Below are 25,006 nucleotides of genomic sequence, written 5' to 3' on the forward strand. Positions count from 1 at the left end.
CTTGCCACAACTTTTTATAATTTAAAGATAATATATATATATATATATATATTTAATAATTATATAAATTTAATAAAAGAATAATTTGTTATTCACATACAATTTATATCATATAATTATTTTGAAAAAAAAAAGATATGATAACTGAAGTCTAATAATAATACAAAATAATACGAAGAGATGTATAATATGTTTTATGTATTATTTTGTAACTAAAGTTTTATCCTTATAATTCGTATAATAAAAATCAATCCAAATTTTTTGTCCAAATCATCACATAGCTTGAGTGCCTTCTCTCTTTCAAAATGGGCACTCACTCTTGGAGAAAGCCCATAAGGTCCACGAAGTAGAAGTTATCTATTGGGCCACATTGTATTTTATTGTGAGCCCATTTTCTACTCTTCTTTCACATTACAGGCATGAGGAATGAACAATGAACTGAACCAGCCTAATGCTGTTTTCCTTTCATTCGAGTTTTGACGAAAAAAAAAAAAAAGGTTTTGTCCTCTGTTATTTTCTCTGTTGCGATTGAATTTAAGGGAAGCATCGAATTTTTCTTTTTGGGTATATCTATATCGTCCTGAAAGTGGTTCAGTTGGAACACCGAAAACGATGTCGGCTCGATTGATGAAGAAGGTTCTGAACGAGCAACAGCACCTTCCACAACACGTGAGCGAAGAAGAAGAAGAGCACGACGATCAGCTCAACCCAGAAGATGAAGACTCCATCACTCGTTCTTCCATCAACCCCTTCGACCTTCTCAACGATCATGATTCTGAGCCCGAACACCAGGTTCCTCAAAATCTCACCTTTTTGGTTTTTTTTTAAACTCTCAAATTCATGAAGCATTACCCTTTTTATCTTTTTCAATTGGCCATCTGGGTTCTATTTTTCTGTTGCTATCATGTCCCAAGGGAATTGTATTAGCCAAAATTTGTAACTTTGATTTGTATTTGGAAATAGGTTAAATGCAAATTCAAGTTCAAGTTAACTTTTTTTTTTTTTTTTTGGTTAATTAAATGTCATCACCATATAGAGGAGTGACATTAACTTTTATTGTTTTGCTAGAAAACGAAACAAAATTCTTGAGTGTTTAGCTGAAAATTGATGCTTTAATTTTTGCTTATGCTAAGAAAGCGGGGCTAGGGAGCATGCTCATTATTCAGCTGTGATTATGTACTTTATTTCTCAACTGAATGGATAATTTGACTTTTTTGATTGCAGGGAGATGAGTTGACGTACGCTGATGAAGCATTGGTCAGATATGATGATAAAGAGGTGTCATCTTCATTGAAACATACAGCTGAGGTTTCAACATCCAATTCAAAATCGAAGAAAAAGAAAAAGAAGAAAAACAAGGATAGTGCTGTTGCCAATAAAACCAGGGGTGAAGAAGAATTGGACTCAATTCTAGAAGATTTGTCTCTGAATGTCAACTCTTCGAGTGAACAACCTGTCTCTTCAAAAGCCAATGTAGCGGATGCCAAAGACAATAGTAAATCTTTTAAACAGCATGCAGCCAGCGTATTACAAGTGGATCCTAAATATTTGAATGCTGAAAATGAGCTGAGAAGAATATTTGGATCTAAGGTTGTGAAATCTTTTGAGAATAGCAATCAAGCGAGTAGTTCTAGGCAGATGCGAGGGGTGAGGCGTGGGCATTATAATCTTAAAAAGACTGTTCTTGTCACTCCCTCAGACAATTGGCTCCGCTTTGATGGCTCTTTATCCATGGAATTTCTGGAATCAAAGAATGGATATAACTATTTCAGGTAAGGAATTAAGGATCGTTCTTATTCAATCTATTGATAATATTTTCTGCTTTGTTTTTTCTTTAAACCACTCTTGTTGTATGCTTGTATATGTTAAAGGATGAGGAGATAGTTGTAGTATCCTTTCTTCAAATGTGTGACGTGCTACCGACCAATCATAAACATGTAACGTAACCATGAAAATATGCACATGAAAAAGATTCTGTATCCAGTTTTGGGAAGAATAAAATACATATAACATACATAAAAACAGCACTTGCAAAGAATTATTGATGAATACAAAGGTTCCAATGTAAGAATGACCTTGAACAGAATTAAAGAACCTAATGGGAGTTATGAAAAATAGAGAGATGGAAAGAAGGGAATTTATATTGAAGCCTAATTATTGTTTATTTTTATTAATGACACACACACACACTGTATGCCTTTCAATTCATGATCCTTCTTTCGTTTTGGTAGAAGGGCTTACATGATTGAATTCATTGGTTTGGGCTTTTGTTATTCATATTCATTGTCAATGACCATTGGGTCAGTTGAACTTATCAATCTCTTCGAAATGGGAGTGGAGAGTAGGGTTTGAGGTTCTGTACCTGCGTGGTTTATGATAATGATTGTCTGCTTTACTCGTGAAGTTAAAATTGAAAATGTCTTTTGTAATTTGTATTCTAATTTCCTATTTCAACCTTTATGGTTAAAGGTTATTGAGATATGAGAATCATAGATGATAATAATTGCTTCTTTTTTGTAACCTTTTGAACTACTGGTCATTTCCCATTTATTCTGGTCTTTTTTATAATGTAGATATATACATTCACCATCATACACCCAACATCAAAAGGCGTTTGAAGCTGCCAAAGCAATTAATAACATAAATGGCATAGCAGTTGTATTACAGCATTGTCCTTATCATCTAGATTCCCTTCTAACAATGGCAGAATATTTTGCGGTATTGGGTGAACAACAGATGTCTGCAGATGCTATTGGCAGGTGTCTTTATGCCCTTGAATGTGCATGGCATCCCATGTTCACTCCACTGCAGGGCAATTGCCAGTTGAAGTTCCGACATGATTCAAACAAACCTATATTCACTGCTCTTTTCACTCACATGAAAAATTTGGACAGGCGTGGCTGTCATAGATCTGCCTTAGAGGTCTGCAAATTGTTGCTTTCACTAGATTCTGATGATCCCATGGGGGCTATTTTCTGCATTGACTACTTTGCTTTGAGGGCTGAGGAGTATGCATGGCTAGAAAAGTTTTCTGAAGATTATAAAAGTGATAACTCCATTTGGTTATTTCCAAACTTCTCTTATTCCCTTGCCATTTGTCGGTTTTACCTTGAGTGTGATGCCTCCAAAGATGCTTGTATAGATGCTAAAAAGGCTTCTTCGTCTGAACTGATGAAACAAGCACTAATGCTTCATCCTTCAGTCATAAAGAGGCTTGTGGCAAAAGTACCATTGAAAGATCGCACATGGACAGATATTCTCAAGCATGCCTTTTTCCGCTCAGATCAAACAGGAATTCCATCTCAAGATCACTTGATTAATATATATGTTGAGAGAAATTATCTTTTATGGAGGCTTCCTGATCTGCAAAAACTGCTAAGTGGTGCTGCAAAACTAGTGATTGAAACCTTAGAGAGTAATCAAAGTGAACTTAAGGATTGGGCTTGTGTCAGAAAAGAAGCATTTTCCTCTGAGAAAAATGAGTACGTAGCCCCCCTTTTAAAATTTGTTATTTTGCTTTAGCTAAAATTTTGCATGTTTAGTGAATCTTTGAGTCTAAAAAATTCATCAAATATTTAACTATGCTGTTTATAAACTTTCTCAATTTATTGTCTTCAAAACTTGGTGCAAATTATTTCAATTTGTAACGAGCATTCGGTTGTGACCAATTGAAATTATACATAAGAAATTGAAGCAATGCGCTGATTATCACATGACATAACTGATGAATACATTGTGAAGTTGCATAGAATCAAATCTTTTTTTAATTTTGCTTATCTCATGTCATCGATAAAAAAGAAAAAAATAAAGAGGCACATTGAATCTTATTCCTTATGAATCTGAGGATGCAGCAGTTCATTTGCTTTTGTGTGAAATGACAGCACTGTTTTAACATGTATTGATCTTTAAGCAATTCAACTAACAGTTTCTTGTTTGTTAGGTATGGACATTTGTTAGTATCTGATTTCTCTGATTCAGTTTCATCAATTCCACGAGAAAATCTGCAACAATTTATGGGCGTTCCAGGGATCAGGGAAGGTATGCAGGACGAGAACCAATTTGCTAATCAGCAGGGCAACGGCCACGCTCCTCGTGGTGTTGCAAATAGGAATGCATTAGCTGTCTTGTTTGAGTCAATGCTACCGTGGGTTACTTATGAGGATAGGGAGGATGGTGAACCTGATGATAACCAACTCGATGATCACAGACAAGACAATCAATAATTCTGGATGCATTCGGCCTTCTTGCTCTAAAGGCCTTATTTGGGTGGAGTGTTGAACTCCTCGATGAGACGTCTTTCTTGTACAGAGCGATGCCTAGGGAGCTTGATGTTTTTTGCTTTTACGTTGATCACAGTGGTTATTCTAGGAACTCTAGATCCATATAAATGCCATATATTTTGTGGTGTCTAATTTTAGGAGCATTGATGTCAAATGTTATACCTTTTCCATCATGAATTTTTATTTTGATATACTTTTGTTAACTCGGTTGTTTAATAATGTATTATCACACAAGAGTTTAGTCATGGATGCAACAAATTGAGATGTCAAATTCTTCTATGATGCAATAACACAATTGAATGATAGTGAGAAAAATGAAAACACTATTCTCAAGTCAAGGCATTGGCAACATTCATGGGGTGCCTATGTGTACGTTACCATAAATGAACACAGGCGGGTAGTAGCAAGTATTTATATATGTTGATACCAACTATTCAACAAATACTCTGTCAGCTATTGTATTCTAGCCGTGGGTAAACTTTTTGGAGAGCTTGACTGTGTAAGTGGCGAGTGAAAGTTTTGAGACGTGTATAAGTTGCATTCTTACTCTAAACAAAATCCTACGAGGCCCCTTGCGAGTTTCAAAATGCATGTGTAACCTAATGTTAGCTTATACTAATGGGAAGGCTTGTTCCTCCATTGTGATACTGCCACCAAAACAACCTAGGCTTAAATTACGTCAACATGCATTATTCCTACCATGCATCAATAAGTTGAGACCTGTGTTTGGATAATCAATTTGTTCTAGTGCTTATTCATTAAGTTGTTGTGTTAAATAATGACTTATGCAATAAATTTAACAATGAAATTTATTATAATAAGTTAAAAATAAGTTATTTCGTAAATTATACTAAGAAATTTATTGAAATAAGTTAGAAATAACTTTTGAATGATAAGCTGTTTTTCATTAGTTATTCATGAACTCTTTCAAATATGCCATAAGAACTCATAATGTTACTGGCCAGTTGGATTATCAGAACTTCTATTTAACAATACAGTAGATTCTTTCATGTTCTGATATGTTCTCAATGGCAAACTTTTTACAAACTAATGCAAAAAAGCTATTGTAACATGCTTAGGAGGAATAATAAATACTTTGCTGGCCCTGTGGCGGGTGGAACATACATTGTTCCAAGTCCTTCCAGCTCCAGCATGACATTCCTTTTCTTTTCCTCCTTTCTGCGTGGATTGGGGCAGGTTAGCCTTCAAAAACAATAGAAGAGCGTGAAGTGGAAGTGGGGGACCCGGTTTGGGATTAAGTTTCTATGATAAAGTTGTCATGTGAGAGGATTCTAATATATCATTAGGGTCACAACTATGTGCTGCAAACATCATTACAACATTGCTAAGCATTATTTTACAATATCACTTACCTTATGAAGTTTTGGATTTGCTTTCTGTCTAGTAAGTTGTGAAAGAGAAGAAATTATGTGTTATTAAAATTTCAATTGATAATTTTAAATTAATAATTATTACATCGCTCTTTATTCTCTAGAGTGTATTTTGCATTCAGAGAAGCCAAATCTTGACCTACCAACCATCCACATTAAGAGATGAATCAAGATTCAACTATTCATGCCGTTGGACATGTATGTCTGTATATTACCGAGTTATCTCTGTAATGTTCGTAAGATGCTCCATTTTCATGTACTTTTAACCACACAAGTTAAGATGAGGCAACTCAATTGTTCTTTAAAATTAAAGGCGAAGGTAAGAACTTCATAATTCATCAAATAAATTGGACGTGAATGAGGTAGCCGTGGGCTCATGGAATCACCTAATCATTGAGTGGAGTAATGGGTCATCTAATGAATCACTGTCTAGGCGTGCGTGGCCGTATGTAATGAATTTGTGTACATTTTGCATTGGCACGTATGATTTGGGGCCTTGTACATTTTTCTCTTTAGGAGGAGAGAGATTATATAAGTTGAGCTAGATAATCAATAACACTCTTTTAACACATTTTTAATTATTAGTTAAAAGTTATAAAAATATTATATACTACAAAGATTTATATAATAATTTGAAAAGAAGCGATCCAGTGTGTTCTATCATTATAATTTATTGAATTTGTGTTGAGATAGGACACAGGTTACGTATATTAAATTCATTAATTATAAACAAATTATCATTTCATACATTTATTTATACGATGATTTAACAGGAGCCGATGATATATTTATGTTCAAGTTATTTTCACTCTACTTTCTCCTATAAAAGAGGAAGTTACAAAGGCCTCGAACACAGACACAGGGAACTGCATAGGATCAGAAAGATTCGAAGGCAAGATACAATGGCTAGTGGGCGCAATGTGAAGAACGCTGTGATATCATTCTTGGTTCCTCTCCCTTCCATTCTCTTCTATCTCTCATTCCTCAACCACTATGACTCTGCAAATTCCCCTTCATTTTGGTCAACTTTGTGGGCATGGTGCTATCACCACCCTCTGCTATTAGCCAATGCTCTTTTCTTCATCAACGTCAATGTCCTCTTCTGGGTCATTGGCCAAATCCAATCTAGTCACTGGGTACATACAATTTCCCACTTTTCTTCTTCATTCACTTCACCCACATTCACATTTCCTTTAAAGTTGACACCTTTTTCTGTTAGTGATGGTGCAGATGATTGACCCATATTGGACTGTGATACCTGTGATGCTTGTTCATTACTATTCTACGCACCCTTTGGCTCACTTTGATTGGTGGAGGTCAAGGATTGTGATATTGTTGACATGGGTGTGGAGTATTCGGCTCACACATAACTACTTCAGGAGAGAAAGGTGGCAATGGGGTGCAAGGGAAGATTGGCGTTTCACTGAGATGAGTCAACAGTATGGAAATCAATGGTGGTGGGTTTCATTCTTTGCTGTTTATGTATCCCAACAGGTAAGTTTTTTCATTGCTTTCTTTTCATTCATTGGTGTTGAAATGAGGTTTAAATGAACCCCCTGAACCTGCTTGTTGAATTGCCTGTTTGGTTTAAGTATTGTTTTATTGAAATGAGTGCTTTTGTTTTGGTTTGTGTTTTTTTTTATCTTTGCAGATGTTTTTGATTGGATTGTCCCTTCCCTTGTATGCTGTTCACACTGTTAATCAGCCTTTGAGCATATGGGACTTGGTGGCTGTTGTTCTCTGTTTGTGTGGCATTGTGATGGCATATTTTGCTGATACACAGCTCTATGAGTTTGTGAATAGAAACAACAAGCTGAAAGGGCTTGGGAAACCCTTGGTTCCTGTGCTTGACAATGGCTTGTGGTATTACTGCCGGCATCCAAATTACCTTGGAGAGCAGATGTGGTGGTGGGGGCTAGTTGTGTTTTCTTGGAGCCTGGGACATGGATGGACCTTTGTTGGAGCATTGGTTAATACCATGTGTTTGGCATATGTTACTATGCTTGTTGAGGAGCGAATGTTGAAGCAAGAAAGTAGGGCAGATGCATTTAGGCTTTATCAGAAGACAACTTCTGTGTGGGTACCTTGGTTCAAGTCCTCTCCTTCAGGAGTGAAAAATAAGAATGCTTGATGTTTATTTTAGTGCAATGGTTGATCTTGTTAAGTTTTCATCTTGGTATCTTTTAAAATTTGCAATGTTCTTGTGTATTTAATGAAATCATGAATTGTATGTGTTCTAGACATGTAGGTCACTGTAATATTGTATAAAATCATAATGCATCTGCTACGTTTGGATTTATACTTCAATCTGGCGTTTCAGCTTTAAAAGGATAGTTCATAAGTGCCATGATGACTTGTGTATTTGGCCGTGGATATATTCCCACTGGTCTTTTTAGTTAGGCTTCGTTCTGTTCACGGGAAAGCCTGAAGCATAAGGAAATATTTTATAGAAGAGCTTTAATAATTGTTAGAAACAATACTATTTGCAGAGTAAAATTTCATATTGTAAAATGGTGACATCAATTTGGATGCTTTGACATGGTTGCATGTTGATATCTAGTGTATGTCCATTGTCTATATCCTTAACCTTATAAACAATGGCATGATTCAGGAGTATTACCATAATATCTAACTGTCCAAGATCCAGAAAAGTTAAAGGAATATGATACACCACCATCTAGTGTTGGAAAGAGATGTATCACAAGATCGAGCTAAATTTTCTAGCTTTGAGAGATTCAAAGTGCATGGATGCCCTTAAGAACTTTTGGATGCTCTTCATGTAACCATTGGATTTTTCTTCAACTTTAAACCACAGATACAGTGCATTATACTACATGAGCAAGTGCTATCAGGGAAGTGCTGGTGCATTTATCATTAGTAGCTATCAATGAGTTGATATCCCAAAGCAGAAAATTACATCTGAAATTAGATATAAAATTGAAAGATCCTGCTTGGATTAAATTTAATTAATGCATTATTTTTTCCCGTACTAGTTTGGCTCGCTGATGAGTGATGTGTGTTAATGAAGGTGACTTATAACCGTTAGCTTCTCATTTGATTTTGGATTAAATGCAAAATTATGGTGTTTTGCTTACTAGTCTTAACAAAATGGTTTGTGTCATGGGCAGAACAAGACTAGTAAGTGGAAAAACAATTTGAGGTATCTCAAATTCCATGTGAAGCCAAATTAACAGCTACTAGGACTTGACCATTAACATTTTCCATTTTAAAAACCAACACAAAGCTTAGGAGAAACTAATAGAAAATGGTTAAGGCTCTTATGTGAGATTACCTTTAATAAGAAATTATTAATTTAATTTCCGTATCACAATCTTAACTCACTAAAATTGAAGGACGAATATACTTACTAAATTTAAAAATAAGCTTACTTAAAAGAAGATCAATACAAATAAAAACAGGATTCTATCTGGCTTGCTCACGGGACTATGTCTTTGGTACTGTTAAATATTCCATTTGTGAATCATTAGGAGTTCATGGATTGGGGTGGTTAAGATTTAAATTAGTTATTATATAATTCTATTGACAAGTAGACGTCGTCTGTGAAATTGTTTGATTCCGAATCAGGGCTACACAGTGAATGAATCTTGACCTTATGGAGGATTTTACTATGAACATTGATTTGTCTTATTGGTACTTACGTCCAAGAGTCACTACTGGAGATGCATACTTGTGAATGTAAGTGAATATTTTATTAGATGTATTTGATAAGATTAAACCAGGTTGGTCAGGAGAAAAAGACATCAACCAATGGATGAGAAGAAAGGAGGATGGTTTTTGAGAAAGATCCTTTTCTCATGGACAAAATTTAGATATTAGTATTATCATTAATCTCTAATTAAAATCGATATTTTATCTTGATAATTATAATTCTTATTTTGATAATTAAAATTAATAACGAGTATTAAGATGAGATGTGAAATTAAAATAAATAATAGGATCAACAGTAATAATAGTTCTTTTCACTTTTCCAACTTTTTTCTTGTGTCACATGCATCTTCATTATATATTCAGACAAAAACATAAAATGCAGATCCTTTTGCTTTGGCATTTGTTTGCATTTGAATTGAGATCTCCTTCTGATTTCTATACACAGATTCACAGATAATAATAATTGCTGGTGGTATTTAATGCCACACCATCTAGGTTTCCACGCATATTAATATCGGTTTGTGGTCTGCCATTTGTTAGCTATAATTAGGTGCGTCATAAAAGTTATACACATTTTTCAGCATTACTTTCCACTTATTTTTTTTCCCTCACTTCCTTGTTCATATATATAATCATTGGCTGATATCTCAAGAATTTTAATTTTAATTTTCATAAAGTTAAGACATTAACTGTAATGTTAGCTTTTTTTGCTATAGCTAAAAAATAGTGATTATGGAGAAGAGAGAGAAAAAAAAGCAATGTGATGGAAGAAAAAAATATATAAAAAGAAAAAAATAATGGAATGTTTTTTATTTGTTTATTTTTTTTCAAAATGCAAATTATTATTGATCAGCCATTTAAAAAAATTGAATTTCATTCTTTTGAAAGTGTTTTTTTTTATTCTCTTTTTCCTCGTCAAAGGTAAGTTCCCATGGTTAAAAAAACTGGAATTTGCTCTGAGAATTACAAAGATGATCACAATTCAGAATATCATGTCATGACTCGTGAATATATCACTGGGGATATCCTATGGCAGTTGCCAGTTGGCACATACTTAATTACTTTGAATCAACTAGTCTAAGTTTATCATGACCAAGACATTTAGATAAAGTCATTCCCTAAAATTTGTTTCTTCTTAGTGTTCACATACTAATAATACTATGCATCCTGCGTTGTTTTCTTCCTTTCTCCTAAAACAAACCAATGAAACAAGTTTAGTTACCATTATTCATTACCAAGAAAATAAAAGAAAAGGACTTTGCTTTCCTTTCCAAAGTTGCTGAACTCAAAACCATATCTTCTTCCTACTTTCATCAGCATCAACATCCTTAGCTAAGACCCCAGCCCTCATCAGGTGCAAGTGCAAGTTGAGATTTTGATTGGTTTTGGGCTCCCAAATTCCCAAAACAGTGATGATCTCAAGTAAAAGAAATGCTTTTGGCACCAAGAGAAAGATGGGTCTGGATTTCAAGGTTTTGATGGTGATGGTCTCATGGTTTTGTTTGATTCCTGTATGTGTATCAACCACAAAACAAGTATACCCACCACCACAACAACATAACCCGAAGTTAAGGTTTGGTCAAAATGGAGAATTCAAGATATTGCAGGTGGCAGATATGCACTATGCAGATGGCAAGACCACACCTTGCTTGGATGTGCTCCCTTCTCAAAATGTTTCTTGCTCTGATCTCAACACCACTGCCTTTCTTCATAGAATGATCCTAGCTGAGAAGCCTAATCTTATTGTCTTCACTGGTATTCCATACTGGTCTTGTTTTTAGTTATCATTTCATTTCTTTCTAATTGTAGTTTCTTTCAGCTTTCTTTTTTTCTTGTTTTAGGAAAAAAGGACCCTTTTCCTTCTAATTTTTTGGTAACAATATTTAATGCTTAGTAATTTGATAATTTAATTAGCGGCAAGAATATGTGAACATCTTTTGGTACCGGGCCAATTAAAAATATCTTTAACTAATCAAAGACAAAGAACATGCATGTACTAGCAACTGGCTGGAAATGAGAGAAAAAAATTAGTTAGTATTTTGTTTTTGATGAAGCTTGTGATTTATTTTTATGTTTGCATAATCATCATTTCCACATCTTAGTAATTTACAGTTGCAAGTGTCTTTGATATATGATATAAACCTATGATACATATTTATTGTGGTGTGACAGGAGATAATATATTTGGGTTTGATTCGTCCGATTCAGCCAAGTCCTTGGATGTTGCATTTGCTCCTGCAATTGCATCAAACATTCCTTGGGTAGCTGTTTTGGGCAACCATGACCAGGAAGGATCTCTCTCTAGGGAAGGGGTGATGAAACATATAATTGGGATGAAAAACACCTTATCTAAATTCAATCCTCCAGAAGTACATATCATTGATGGTTTTGGGAACTATAATTTGGAGGTTGGAGGAATTGAAGGCACTGGTTTTGAAAACAAGTCAGTGCTCAATCTGTATTTTCTTGATAGTGGAGATTATTCCAAAGTTCCTTTAATTTTTGGTTATGATTGGATCAAGCCCTCCCAGCAACTTTGGTTCCAACGAACATCAGCAAAGCTTCGGGTACCGTCTTACCTTTCCATTACCTAACAATATTGTACTTAAAATATGTTTTATATTTTCATTTTCTATTTTCATAAATAATTACAATACTACCACTTCATTTCAACATTAATAGTTCAAACCTTTGGAAATTAGAAACAAATTGAAAACGTGTCAATTTTGTAACTATTCATGAAAACAAACAACATTTTCTCAAAACCAAACAGGCAGATAAACTCAATTATCCTGTTTCTCCTTCTTGTTCAGTAGCAGCTTATAAATGGAAATTTCTGTGAATCTTCGATAAACATTTTGTGGCGTATTTTTCAGTTCTCTTAATCGTTAATATTTGGATTGATCACTACTCTCTTTCTTATATTCTGCAGAAAGCATACATAAGTGGACCAATGCCTCAGAAAGAAGCTGCTCCTGGTCTTGCATATTTTCACATCCCTTTACCGGAATATACTAGTTTTGATTCATCAAACTTCACAGGTGTGAAACAGGAGCCGGATGGCATTAGCTCTGCTTCTGTGAACTCTGGCTTCTTCACAACCTTGGTTGCAGCAGGAGATGTGAAGGCAGTTTTCACAGGCCATGATCACATCAATGACTTCTGTGGCAAACTAACAGGTATACAACTTTGTTATGGTGGGGGATTTGGATACCATGCTTATGGAAAGGCTGGATGGTCTAGGAGAGCAAGAGTGGTGGTAGCTAGCTTGGAGAAAACGGAGAAAGGAAGTTGGGGAGATGTTAAGTCAATTAAAACATGGAAACGCCTTGATGATCAACATCTTTCTGGAATCGATGGCGAGGTCCTATGGAGCAAGAGCTTTGGCGGTAAGATGTCCTCTGATACTTGTACTATTTTGCTTGTTCTCAAACTATGCTACATACTGAAAGGATGGAATCTATCTTTAGAATTGTCTTTTAGAGATGCCTGTTGGATGTATAAACAAAATATGACAAGTAAATGAAAAATTGGGATAAATTTGCTTACAGAAAGTAGTTTGCAGAAAGAAACATTAAAAATGAATATCATAATGTAAAAAAGTTTTAACTCTAGACGATGGGATAAGAAGATATAGAAGAACATTGTGCTAAAGTGGGAAGATGTGTTGGGGTTGTGTGTTATTGAAGGATATCCTTCAGGAGAGCTTGTGTATTTATCCAGCATTCCACTTTGCTTGTTGGTATATAATTTGAATGATTAAATGTCCAAAATTTTGGGTAGCATCTTGCACAAGGAGAAGTTATTGATGGTTTGGATATGCATAAGGCATGTTTAAATGTATCAGAAAAATTCCCAAGATAGACGCATTAGTTCTTGTTATATATAATGTTAAGAATATTGGAACTATAGTTGGACAACACAGTGGATAAAAAGGTTCAATGATCTGTGGCTCATGTTCATCAATGTGTGAGCATATACTAACATACCCCTCTTCTTCCCCATCCATGGTAATACCTCAAAGTTCATTGTCCTTTGACTGCTCTACGTTGCTCTTATTTATTATTTTATTTATTTATGTCAGATATTAGCTATGGCATCTGTGTTACATAATTTCTTGTCTTATTTTATTTTATAACGTTATCTGGTTGGATTCATTTTTTATTTTGGTTTTCATCGCAGGTAACCCTGGCAAAATACAAAATGGTGGCACTTGAGAATTTGAAAAATGTTGCAGACATGTATTAGTATCCACGTGAAGTGTATTTATTTTGGAACTTGAAATGAGTTGCTATACGATGAAGTTTATTCACGGAAATTTAAAACTCTTTGGTATACATATCCTGTAATTCTATACTGCAATTCATGGTAGCCTTCTAACCAGGGAATTGAAAGTTCATAAACAAGGTGAAGTGATTGCTAGCGTGTAATTGCAACCATCCATACTCCATAACCTTTGTAGAATTGATCTAAAGATTTTATTAATGGCCTTGGAACCAAAAATGATTTCTTTGAGAAGATTATTGATTGTCTGAGCAATTACTTGACTGTAGATTTCAACTTGCATGGATATTTGCTAAGGTTCTGCCGTGCTAACTGATAGTGATGAACTCACAGCACAGTTGCCATTGCAATTGTTGATGATCAAGAGAGGAATAGCTCTTTTGCTTCTTAGAATCCAATGCAGCATAACTTGAACAAATCAAGTTAAATTAATTGAGAAGGTTCATAAAAGGATAAAAGAAACGCAAAACTACAAAAGGATGATTCTTGTTATTTTATATACCCGAAAATATTTTCCCCTTAAATTTCTGAAATTAAAAGTAGGAGGCAAGAGCAACTACATTGTGCTACTGCAAAATCGTTGCCTCAAACTTCTTTGCCATGCATCTGTAGCAAGTAGCAACTGGGATGTCACCTATATTTGGAAATTAATGTAGGTTCTTTGCTTTTTATTTTTTGGATATACTTTATTTTGATCTTTTAAACATTCAATCTTTTTTATTGGTACTACCATTGCATGATATTGAACATGGTTCTCAATGAGAGAAAACCTTAATGGTAATTACTTTGTGAAGGTTTCAGGGCTAAGCTCCAATTTCCAATAAGAAGGGGATGAAAAGGAAATCATATGCTTAATTTTCATATTTTTTTTCTGTGTATTTTCTCTGTGAAGTTATGAGAAGAATATAATCGATTGAGAGCATTGAGTTTCGAGGAAGTGTTTGCAAGGACTATCTAATACCCCCTGCTCTAGTTCCGTTCAGTTATTGTTGCGGTTCTATCATCCATGCAAAAATTTGATTACTTCCTGAATTTACATTCAGTGCATCTTAACATAAATAGGTATTTGTACATTGAATCATCAATCTGTGCAATACATAGAAGTAACCATTTTACAAGCTTCACCACAGAAACATTCCTCCTAAAAGCATTTAAGCTTTACTACTTAGTTAAACAGGTTTGCCAATGTTTCTCCAAAGCTTGCAATCATAGAGTTGTTCTTATCCATCTCACTTGGAAGTGAAAGCCTGTATCAGAAATAAATAAACTCAGAAAAAGCAATTCCAGATCCATAATGTTTCCTCCTGTTTTTTTTTTTATCATAAATAACTCCATTATTTTTTTCTTAATTATAAGGAAAAAAAAAAACCTATTTTAGATGCATTGATTGCTAAGTTTTTTTTATGCTTTTATTTATTGTGAAATTTGTGTTAACTCGCTTATTCATAACCCATACAAGTAAATATATTCATTTATTTAATGTATGAAACACTAATTTGACTATTTATTACTATAAATATTTTTAAAATATATTCTAAATTTATAACATATAATTAATTATTTATTTCTTATAAAAGCCAGCAGAGGGAGCAATAAACTAAAGTCAAGTTAGGTAATGAAAACATAGTTGATGCTTTACTTACAGCAAAAACAGTAGCATGGCCAGGATCTGCAAGGTGAGCAAAGAGGTTGTCAATAGGACCAGTGCCAGTGTAAATGTGCTGGAACCATGCTCCCATCACAGCCAACATGGCCAATCTCCCATTCTTGATCTCCTTTGTTCTCAACTCCTTGATCTTCTCAGGAGAACCAGATCCCCAGCCAAGTGGATCAAACCAAAGCCCACCTGGGTACCCAACATCAGTTCCTGTGAGCTTGTTGTTGGGGAAGATAGGGTCAGTGTTGACACATCCTGGCTTGAGGATATCAGCCCACCTTCTACCCTCAGCCCATCCAATGAAAAAGAGCTCAACAATGAACAGTGTGGTAGTGTCTGTGAAGTATTCCTGCGCTCCAGCACTGTACCATGAGGGGGTGTTCAGAACACCAATCTTTGTTAGGAATTCTGGGATGAAAATGCCAGCAGCACCCAACATTGCCCATCTGCAGTGCACAAGTTCTGCTTGAACATTCCATCTCAGGGTCTCAGGATCAGATCCTGTGGAATGAAATCACAACCCACTTCTGTGGTCACTCACTTGAATTCCCAACGAGGGATACAATGAGTACTGTTTCAGCTTATTTAGTGACAGCAAATTTGAACACTGGTGATAGCTTAATGTTAGAAAGGATATTTAAGATGTTTTGATATTTGTAAATAGAAATTACTATTATTAGAGATAGTGCGACCTTAATTAAAAGATTTGACTGTATATGATTAGGTGTGCGTTTGTGAATAGTACTTAATTAAGCGCTTATTCAAGAGGCTTTTTTTATCCGATAGTTTATGTCATAAATTTATTGATAAAACTTATTAAGATTGGTTAAAAATCTTATTTTGATGAATTATTCCAAAAAGCTTATTAAAATAAGTTGAATATAGCTTATGAGATTCTAAGCTATTTTTCATAAGCTCTGCACAGACCCTAGTATTTTGATACGCTAATCTGTACCTATAAATACTGCTCTAAGACACAAGAAGATTCAAACTTCTCTTCTCTTTTCTATACTTACCAAGACCAAGAGGATCAAACCCAAAATCTCCTGGCAAGCTTCCATCTAGCCATGGAGGAGGGGTGCTGCCAGGGAACCACAGAGGCCTGTCAGGGTCAGCAGCTGCACACACTGTAGTGGTGGATCGTCCTCCAACTGGTGCTGTGAAGGTGTTCACCTTCAGTTTCCTCCCACTAAGAAAAGAAGTTTTTGTGGTTCCCAAGAGTGATCCATTCTTCTGAGAACTGCATGCAATTTCATTTTCTTAAAATATTTACTTTAGTACTACTAGGTTGAATTTCAATGAATAATCAAGTTAAGGTTCACATATGTACATACGATATACATACATTAATTGGATCTGAGATTTTCATCATTTAAAATAGGACAATACACGAAACATCTGAGGTAATGTTTACATTACTGGTACATAAACACAAGTACAAATAATAGGCACGTGAAGAAACTTGCCTTGGGGTAGAGATTGCAACGGCTGTAATGGCAGATGAAGCACACGCGGAAGCCATGACAATGTTAGAGAGATAAAATGGTTTGGCTTAGTGAGTTGTTGTGTTATGTTGGTGTGTGTGATTAAATGATGAGTGGGATAGAAAATGCAATTTTGTTAAGTGTATGTATGCATGGTTCTTATCTCGAAGGATAGAATGTGAACCAGAAATTAGATGGGGGGTTGCCACGTGGCATGCAGAATCTCATAGGATAGGTTTACCTAGAAAAATCAGAATTTGGTGGTTCACATTTGTCAGACCCAAACTACATGTCTTTTGTGGCTTACATTGGAACTGACACCACAAGAGAGATTCTTCTATGTTAAATGTTTCTTTACTTACTCCAAATATGAAACTGCTTGTGGGGACTATTGATCTTAGCTAGATGAAAAATTTCTCTAACAAATGAAAACTTGACGAATTGTAACAAAATCTGACTTTATTTCGTTTACAATTAACTTCAACTGTTCATGGGTTATGTATTAACAATTGTTAATGCAAGTTTGCCAGGAGTAGTTGAGATTAATTTACACAAGAATGTTAACGCACTTTTTAACATGTTTTTATTAACTGTATTTTTTTATTATCGATTAAAATTTGTTAAAAATTATAAAAGTATGAAAAAATATTAAATTAAAAGTGAAAAAAAGTAAAAAATTATAATTTTTAATATATTTTAATTAATTAAAAATATGTTAAAATGAATGTGTTCTATTATTTATCGTGGAAATAAGGGCCAGGAAGTTGTCACTGTTTAGTATAGCATACCTGAATGATCCAAACGGGAATTTGCAAGTTTTTCCATTTTTAATTTTTCTTGCTGACGTGGTATGTGGTCACGTTGAAGCTTATTTTCGAAGCTATTAGATACTAAATTTTAGGCTTAAATTGGTTTATGGTATTTATATTTGTAATGTATTCATTTTGATTTATACCATTTTATGCGTAATTTGTTTGAGTCTATCGATCAATTTATCCATCAAATCCAATGTAGGATGAAAAAAGAAAAGAAAAGAATAAAATCTAGTTTGATTACATTTTTAAAAATTATTTTCTGTTTTTAAAATTAAAATACAGTACAATTTATATTATATTTTAATTAAAAAAATTGTTTTTGAAAATGTAATCAAAGATGCTTTCGTGAAAAAAACAAATATAAGAAATTGAATTGAAATTTAAAAATAGGAAAATAATTAATTATTTTCGTTATTTTTTTAATCAAACAAAAGAATATGAATTATTTATATTTTTAAAATTTTATTTTCTCTCGTGGAAACAAATACTAAAAAGTTTTGATTGGGTGACAGGGAGATAGAAGCGTAGGGAAGCAAACAGAGGAACACAACCCAATTACCCCTCTTTCTAAAACCCTAATCAGTAAATCTCTTTTTTCTTTTCGTTCTTCTGCTTCGAAAACCCTAAGCTGAAGTTGTAGCTGCAACAATGGGGGGAAAGAGGAAGAAGAGCGAGGATTCAGGTAACGATGAGGTGGAAGAAGAAGAACAAAGTTCGAAGAAGAAAACCAGAACGGTGAAGAAGGAGCAGCTACTCCCTTCGATGATAAAGAACAAGGCGAAGAGATCGGAGGTGCACGCGAAGCTCAAGCGTCAGAAGAAGGTGGAGAAGCGTGCTAAGGCCAAGGATCGTGACGCTGCTCAGAAGAGAGCTCTCGAGCTCGGTGAGGAGGTTCTTCATTCTCCTTCTCCCAACAATTTCAATCGTTTTCTTTTTCTTTTTTTGGATGTTTCGTGTTTGCTTTGATATGTATCGGTTTCTTCGTGTTGTTGCAGCCTCCGGAGAAGAAGGTTCCTCGTACCATCGAGAATACCAGGGAATTCGACGAGACCGTTTGCAAGCCTGATGATGAAGAGGTTTTGAACTTAGATTATGCGCTAATTATTAGTGTTGAAAACGAAGCTTTGTTGTGCATTGTAATTGCGGAATTTATGTTACTTATTTAGGGCCTGTAAACTGTTAATAACTCCAGTAAGCTGTTATCAATTTATTCCAATAAGCTTCTTGGTGTAGTTTATTAAAATAAACTGTTTTTAGCTTATAGACTATTGAATCTGTGAATGAAATAGGAGGAGTGATTGTTGGGCAGATAACTTGTTTTTGATAAGGAGCTTTTCTTTACTACTTTGAATTCAAATTTGCATGCAGCATTGCAGCTAGTTGAACATTGGCTTTTTTCTTTTGAAATTATTTATGTCGACTAATGAATTATACTTGTTTGCAGTTGTTTGCTGGAAATGATGCCGATGAATTCAGTTCAATTTTGAATCAGCAACAAACTACTAAGATATTAATCACCACTTGCCGTTTCAATTCTAGCGTATGCTTCCTATGCCATTGTTTGTATTTTCCAGTTTGATGTAATACGTTTAAAAGCATAGGCCCCTTGCTCCTTAGTTTGTTTATGTTTTTCAGTTTCACACTTTTAGGAGTAGAGGAATGTTGAGAAAATCAGGTCTTCTTTATTGTACTGAATTATTTCCATCTTTTGGTTGAAATATGACTTGATCTGCAGAGGGGACCTGCTTTTATATCAGAATTGCTTTCAGTTATACCGAATGCACATTACTACAGGAGAGGAACCTATGATTTAAAAAAGGTACTGGGTGTCTCTTCCCCTTGTGACAGAACAACGTGGGGCTTGGCTTAATTGAATTTTTATTTCTAATTCCATTTTGGATTTCAGATTGTAGAATATGCAAAGAATAAGGACTTCACTTCTATTGTAGTTGTTCACACCAATCGTAGGGAACCAGGTTGGTGGTGCTTTCCAAGAAGATTCTATCTATACAAATTTAATATAGTTAAAGATGTTTTAAAGATACTTTATGCCTTTTTTCCTTAAGATTTCAAGGCAAGACATTTTTACCAGTTTTAATGCTTTGCCCTTGTGTATTGCAGATGCTCTCTTAATCATTGGTTTACCTGATGGTCCTACTGCTCATTTCAAGCTCTCAAAGCTTGTCTTACGCAATGATATCAAGGTGTGATGTTTATAAATATTATAATATATAGTATCTAGTCTTCGGATTGGTGTTGGTATACAATAATCTGCATAATTTTCAGTCGATGAACAAATAATTTCTCTTAAAATCTTAGAGAGAGGGAGAATGAATTTGTGTAATGTTAAGTCTCAAAGTGCTCACTGTTTAAACTTTCTTTTGTCCCCTTCTCTTGCTTAATGTTCACTGTTAAAAAAAAATTCTTATAAGTCCTTCAACTTGTTACCAATATCAGATGAATTCCACTTACAATTCAAACAAAAAAGATTGGCAGATGATTTTATTAAGCATGCCATTTTTATGTTAATAAATGAATGATTTAATTTTTTGTTGCATTCATTTGGTGCCTCCTTGCAGAATCATGGAAATCCTACCAGTCACAAGCCTGAGCTTGTGTTGAATAACTTCACAACACGTCTAGGGCATCGAGTTGGAAGGTAACTCTTTTCTCTTATTCTATCTTCTACTTGTTAGACATTTATATGTTACTTGTAATGGTTTTTTCTATAATTTTGTTATATTCAGATGCTAGGGCTGATTGATATAGTTTTGTATTTCCTGTCAGTTATTTTTATAAAAATATATTATGAAGAAGAGAGGCAAAAATGAATCCAAAGCTTCCTTTCCTGTTTAGCTAATATTATTTTTCATTCACAAATATCTCCTCTGGTTCCTGTTGTTTCCATGTAATGATGGTTTGTATAATCTTTGGCCAATCATTGAAGTCTCCTTATATCTGGATTTATGTTTTTAATAGATTGATACAGTCACTTTTTCCGCAAGATCCAGAATTTAAAGGCCGACGAGTTGTCACCTTCCATAATCAGAGAGACTTCATATTCTTCAGGCATCATCGGTATATATACAAAAGGCGTACAGGCTTCTATATTATCATTTCTCTCTATTAGTGGTTTTCATTTCCTGACATTGTGTCATCTTCAATCAATACTTAAGGTACATTTTTGAAACCAAAGAAATTAAAAAGTCCGAGTCTAAAGGTAAAAAGGACAAGGATGGCAAGAGTGAGAATGTTCCTGAACAAAAAACGATTGCCCGTCTTCAGGTTGGTGTTGGCTCTTTCTTACTTGCTTTTCATTTACCGCCAGTTAAAAACTCAATAGCTGTTGTTGAGTACTGAATGCAAAAATCCATGTATCATATTTAGTTGTTATATATGCTTTCTGGTGCTTCTCATTGCTTTTCTTTGCGTGCCAAAACAAAAGTTGTAGTAGTGGTATAGTAGATGAAGTGGTTTGTCTTGCTGAGAATTAGATAATAGGCTGATGGTTCAGGCGGTTGACTTCTGTGATTTTGGGTGATCTTTGATCGGATGGTATTATGAAAGAGATACTAAGTAATGTTTTTTTTTTATCTCAGTTGTTTGTTATTTAATCTGTATGCACACATAGACTGTAGAGCATGGTAGTCAAAATCGCGAGTTAACACGTAAAATCGTACGATTTTAAGATCTGTCTCAGGTCCAACGATCCCGATCCTGGTTTGGAACTCGTTTTTGGTGGGATCTTTGGGATCGCACGATCTTCCTCGTGAAATCGTGGAATCTGCGATCCTGGGCGAGTTGTTTCTGCCCTATTTTTAGGGGTTTTTTTCACTCTTCTCTCCGATTTCTTGCCTCTTTGCAACCTGTGAAGCACACTTCTCTTCTTCCTCAGCACAGCAAATCTGTCCATTCCATTCTCTATCCTTTCAACTTCAAATCGCCTCTTTCTCCACCATTTTTGGATGCAACCAGGACTTTGCAACTTCATTCCTCTGTTCTGCGATCCCTATAGCTTTTGCTCCGATGACTATGTCTGCTTCGGCAACCTTGTCTGTGTCAGTGACTGCTCTGCACCGGCGACCTTGTTATAGCAGATAGTTTTGCTGTGGTGGCCATCGCAGCTGTATTTGCAGTCAACGTAGCCTAATTCACAGTGTGGCTGGAGTAAAAGTTGTTTAGGGTTTAGGGTGTTTTAAGGGTAAAAGCAAGACTTCTCATCATTTAAAAAAAAATTGGCTTTCCTTTTTTACCCTTAAAGTGGCTCTATTTTAAGTTTCTTTAAGGATAAAATAGTCTTTAGGGTTTAGGATTTATGAAGCAGATTTTAGGGTTTTTTAAGGGTAAAAACAAGACTTCTCATCATTTAAAAATAATTTGGCTTTCCCTTTTTACCCTTAAAGTGGGTCTGTTTTAAGTTTCTTTAAGGATAAAATAGTCTTTTATCAGAATACAATATTTAATCTATCTTTTCCCCCTCTGTTTCTGTTCTTAGTATCTCTGTTTTGAGGTGGGGTGGCTCACTTCTCTCATTTGTCCTTTGGTCTTTATATTTATACTATTTTACATGTATTTATATAATTTTGTAGGATCTTATGATTCGTGTTATGATCCTACGAGTTACGATTTTTTATTTCCTCTCTGATCCTACATAGAATCTCGATTTTAACTACCTTGCTGTAGAGAGTTAATTATCAATTTATGGCAGTAAAAAATATTATTACCTACATGTGAAGATATGATGCTTACATTAGAGATGGGTCAACTCTCTATGTGCTTTTACTTCCACTATGATCTACTGCTTCTAGTATTTGTGAAATCCTTGACTATTCTTAAAGCTGATTCACTCAGGTTTTGCATTAGTTGTATTTGTTCAGTTTTTATATTTCTAATGGCTCTAAACTTGCCTCTGCAACAATTTCACTTGAATGCAGGAATGTGGCCCTCGTTTCACGTTGAAGTTGATTAGCCTGCAACATGGAACATTTGACACTAAGGGTGGAGAATATGAGTGGGTTCACAAGGTAGTTTACTTGTTAACCAACTTGCTGTTTCAATTTTTTGGTCTAACTTTGTGAAGCATTTCTCAAGCCGCCCTAACTCGCTGCCTGTTGTTATTTTATTTTCTTCCCGTTTTCTCATTTAGCCGGAAATGGACACAAGCCGAAGGAGGTTTTTCATATGACTTATTTGGTATCATTGCATTTTGGACGTCATTTCTGCTGAATAGGTTTATCAAGAGGGTTAGTTATGTTGAAGTTGTTGCAGTCTTTCAACTTGTTTTTACATAATTCTGCTGTATTATTCTTTTTCTTTATATTTGGGGGCTAAAGTCCTGTCTTCTCTGTATACCAGTGAACAATTTTGACCTCAAATCAATTGATGGTTGGGGAAAGAGAGAACAAATTTACATGTTCCTTCTAAGCAATATGATTTGTTAACTTGAGATGATACGCTTCTTCCATATTGCTTCCCAATTTTCGTTCAGTTTTATTTATTTGCACTATTTGTGACGACTGATGAATTGATGCGCTGGGGGCTACTGAAGTCACAGAAATTATTGGCGTTGGCTATCCTTACCTTTGGATGAGAAAATTATGTGCAACATATTTCCGCGTTGCCACCAGAATCATGGTTGCGACAAGAAAGAATGCACTAGTACCATCGAGAGGTTTAACAAGTTATGTTTATTTTTACAATTAATTTTATAGTCAGTATTTTTTTTTTCAGAAAAGTAAATTTTCAATATTAAAAGTTGAAGACTTGTTTAATTTTTAAAATATTATTTATATTTCCAACTTCAATATTTTTATTTTATTATTCAAATAACTTTTTCTAGAATTTTTTAATATATTTTTAATGCAAATTAATTTTACCGTAATCTTTTTTTAAGTTTTAATGTTAGGTTTTCAATAACAATTCTATTAAAATTTAAAATAAACGAGGGGACGTTCGAATGGTTACTATTGAAATGTTAACATGTTTGGGTAAGCTTTCTTAGAGGAAACAAAATATGTAAAACTAATCAGATTTTAGAATCACTTTTAGAAGCACTTAATAAAGTAAAATTATTAACTGAAAATATTTGAGGACATTGATTTATATATATAAACATTTAAATGGCTGTTTTTATACAATAATTATTGTATCGATAGAGCTAATAAAAATCACTTTTTAATATATAATTATTAATATAAAATATGTAAATAGGGGTTAAAGTAAGTAGTTTTCTACAAAATTGCAAGAAGTGATGCAAAATGTGGCTTTCGCAATCATGCAACAAGATCATAAATTTGATGCAAAATCAATTTTTGCTTAAAAGTTGCCAACCATATTAACATGATTTTCAATTTCCACTTACAAACACAAGTTTTTCATTTAAACGTGGTTTTGATTGGTCCCAATGCCCTTATTCTTTATAACCCTGCCTTAAAAGTAGAAGAATGATGAAGGATCTTATCAAAAACAACTTTAAAGCATTACGATGTGATACAAAAGCTTGCCCTTAGTTAGGCCCACACGTTTAAGAATCAATAATCCTGTGTTCACGGATACACTAAAAAAAATATCAAGTTGCTGAGACTTGTAAGTTCACTTCATCTTTTGTAGATCTGTTTGGATCACGATATATGAAGGCTGATTATTGACCGACACATGAGATTTCCATATTCAATTTCGGAACACCACTTCATAGGATGGGTGGAGTTTATAATCAACTAGCAAGAGTTTGATAGAAAATAAATGATGAGGTTACTAATGTTGTGCCAAAACTTTGGTAAGAAAAATCTTAAAAATACACCATATAACATATTTTTTAAATAATATTTTTTAGTTTAAATTTATTAAAAAAAACAAAATTATGTAAATTTTATTCCTAGTTTAGCAAGTCTTAATACTTTTATAACTTTTAATAAATTTTAATCAATAATTTAATGATTCTCCCTTTGATAAAGTACAATTCCAACAAAATTCATCACAGAAAATCAAGGAAGATAAGACTGTCCAATCCATTGTGAATAAATAATAACAATATCTATGAAGATATTCATACCCTCAAGTAAATATTACACCAACACAATAACAGCACTCTAAAACAGATTCATATATAATGTATCACCAAAGACATATTTATAGTGCTTGTTCACGGGTGAGCCACAACTTATAGTCAATTGAGTATATCATGTCATTGGGGTTCATTATTTGAGTTATGTTGTATACCTATTTTAATTCTTCACGCAAGAGGTTGGTACGTTGCTGTGTATATATAACACCGACATTTTCAATTTGTACTTCATTCCGCGTTCCTTTAGATCGAGACTTGTGTAGGTATTAACACAACTTCTATAAAATATAAATTATAACCCAATCAACTAATTATGTAATTGTTTAATATAAAATAATGATGTATAAATTATTAATTGGTTTA

The 25,006-nt window shown here is 34.2% G+C and overlaps 5 protein-coding genes across 6 annotated transcripts; 4 read left to right on the plus strand and 1 right to left on the minus strand.

Annotated features, from left to right (window-relative positions):
* The first annotated feature begins 441 nt into the window (after window positions 1–441).
* Window positions 442–4,525, plus strand: LOC113849677 (transcription factor 25). Its single transcript, XM_027479751.1, has 4 exons — window positions 442–792; window positions 1,225–1,772; window positions 2,574–3,482; window positions 3,941–4,525. The coding sequence occupies exons 1-4, from the start codon at window positions 613–615 to the stop codon at window positions 4,221–4,223; spliced, it is 1,920 nt and encodes a 639-aa protein (XP_027335552.1). The 5' UTR covers window positions 442–612; the 3' UTR covers window positions 4,224–4,525.
* Window positions 4,526–6,450: 1,925 nt separating this feature from the next.
* LOC113850474 (uncharacterized protein C594.04c-like) lies at window positions 6,451–10,105 on the plus strand. The gene is made up of 3 exons (XM_027481034.1): window positions 6,451–6,807; window positions 6,902–7,165; window positions 7,323–10,105. Exons 1-3 carry the CDS (start codon window positions 6,451–6,453, stop codon window positions 7,800–7,802), a joined length of 1,101 nt encoding a protein of 366 aa, XP_027336835.1. The 3' UTR covers window positions 7,803–10,105.
* A 372-nt stretch (window positions 10,106–10,477) lies between these two features.
* Window positions 10,478–14,120, plus strand: LOC113849668 (probable inactive purple acid phosphatase 29). Of its 2 annotated transcripts, none has more exons than XM_027479731.1 (4): window positions 10,478–11,095; window positions 11,513–11,907; window positions 12,273–12,729; window positions 13,523–14,117. In XM_027479731.1, the coding sequence occupies exons 1-4, from the start codon at window positions 10,753–10,755 to the stop codon at window positions 13,555–13,557; spliced, it is 1,230 nt and encodes a 409-aa protein (XP_027335532.1). In that variant the 5' UTR covers window positions 10,478–10,752; the 3' UTR covers window positions 13,558–14,117. The 2 variants fall into 2 exon arrangements, with proteins under 2 accessions (XP_027335532.1, XP_027335533.1); XM_027479732.1 differs by having other exon boundaries at window positions 10,524–11,095; window positions 11,549–11,907; window positions 13,523–14,120.
* A 555-nt stretch (window positions 14,121–14,675) lies between these two features.
* On the minus strand, window positions 14,676–17,106 carry LOC113849427 (chlorophyll a-b binding protein, chloroplastic-like). Its single transcript, XM_027479335.1, has 4 exons — window positions 16,748–17,106; window positions 16,298–16,521; window positions 15,268–15,782; window positions 14,676–14,871 (listed from the first exon to the last, which is right to left on the minus strand). Exons 1-4 carry the CDS (start codon window positions 16,801–16,803, stop codon window positions 14,854–14,856), a joined length of 813 nt encoding a protein of 270 aa, XP_027335136.1. The 5' UTR covers window positions 16,804–17,106; the 3' UTR covers window positions 14,676–14,853.
* A 1,034-nt stretch (window positions 17,107–18,140) lies between these two features.
* LOC113850102 (ribosome production factor 1) lies at window positions 18,141–23,029 on the plus strand. The gene is made up of 11 exons (XM_027480469.1): window positions 18,141–18,471; window positions 18,576–18,656; window positions 19,025–19,120; window positions 19,316–19,399; window positions 19,487–19,556; window positions 19,702–19,784; window positions 20,160–20,239; window positions 20,560–20,658; window positions 20,757–20,865; window positions 22,515–22,604; window positions 22,727–23,029. Exons 1-11 carry the CDS (start codon window positions 18,229–18,231, stop codon window positions 22,763–22,765), a joined length of 1,074 nt encoding a protein of 357 aa, XP_027336270.1. The 5' UTR covers window positions 18,141–18,228; the 3' UTR covers window positions 22,766–23,029.
* Window positions 23,030–25,006: the final 1,977 nt, after the last annotated feature.

This window comes from Abrus precatorius, unplaced genomic scaffold (assembly GCF_003935025.1).
Source record: "Abrus precatorius isolate BTA unplaced genomic scaffold, Abrus_2018 Scaffold9, whole genome shotgun sequence".
NCBI lineage: Eukaryota > Viridiplantae > Streptophyta > Magnoliopsida > Fabales > Fabaceae > Abrus > Abrus precatorius.

Bases quoted from the DNA above. Each gene is read 5' to 3' on its own strand.
- LOC113849677 (XM_027479751.1), top strand. From the start codon at position 613: ATGTCGGCTCGATTGATGAAGAAGGTTCTGAACGAGCAACAGCACCTT. The intron at 1,773-2,573 runs GTAAGGAATTAA...TTTATAATGTAG, and splicing joins AATGGATATAACTATTTCAG to ATATATACATTCACCATCAT. The intron at 3,483-3,940 runs GTACGTAGCCCC...CTTGTTTGTTAG, and splicing joins TTTTCCTCTGAGAAAAATGA to GTATGGACATTTGTTAGTAT.
- LOC113850474 (XM_027481034.1), top strand. From the start codon at position 6,451: ATGATATATTTATGTTCAAGTTATTTTCACTCTACTTTCTCCTATAAA. The intron at 6,808-6,901 runs GTACATACAATT...GTGATGGTGCAG, and splicing joins AAATCCAATCTAGTCACTGG to ATGATTGACCCATATTGGAC. The intron at 7,166-7,322 runs GTAAGTTTTTTC...TTATCTTTGCAG, and splicing joins CTGTTTATGTATCCCAACAG to ATGTTTTTGATTGGATTGTC.
- LOC113849668 (XM_027479731.1), top strand. From the start codon at position 10,753: ATGATCTCAAGTAAAAGAAATGCTTTTGGCACCAAGAGAAAGATGGGT. The intron at 11,096-11,512 runs GTATTCCATACT...GTGGTGTGACAG, and splicing joins TAATCTTATTGTCTTCACTG to GAGATAATATATTTGGGTTT. The intron at 12,730-13,522 runs GTAAGATGTCCT...TTTTCATCGCAG, and splicing joins ATGGAGCAAGAGCTTTGGCG to GTAACCCTGGCAAAATACAA.
- LOC113849427 (XM_027479335.1), bottom strand. From the start codon at position 16,803: ATGGCTTCCGCGTGTGCTTCATCTGCCATTACAGCCGTTGCAATCTCT. The intron at 16,522-16,747 runs GCAAGTTTCTTC...AATTGCATGCAG, and splicing joins GTTGCAATCTCTACCCCAAG to TTCTCAGAAGAATGGATCAC. The intron at 15,783-16,297 runs GTAAGTATAGAA...TTCATTCCACAG, and splicing joins GTTTGATCCTCTTGGTCTTG to GATCTGATCCTGAGACCCTG.
- LOC113850102 (XM_027480469.1), top strand. From the start codon at position 18,229: ATGGGGGGAAAGAGGAAGAAGAGCGAGGATTCAGGTAACGATGAGGTG. The intron at 19,121-19,315 runs GTATGCTTCCTA...CTTGATCTGCAG, and splicing joins CTTGCCGTTTCAATTCTAGC to AGGGGACCTGCTTTTATATC. The intron at 19,557-19,701 runs GTTGGTGGTGCT...TGTGTATTGCAG, and splicing joins CACCAATCGTAGGGAACCAG to ATGCTCTCTTAATCATTGGT.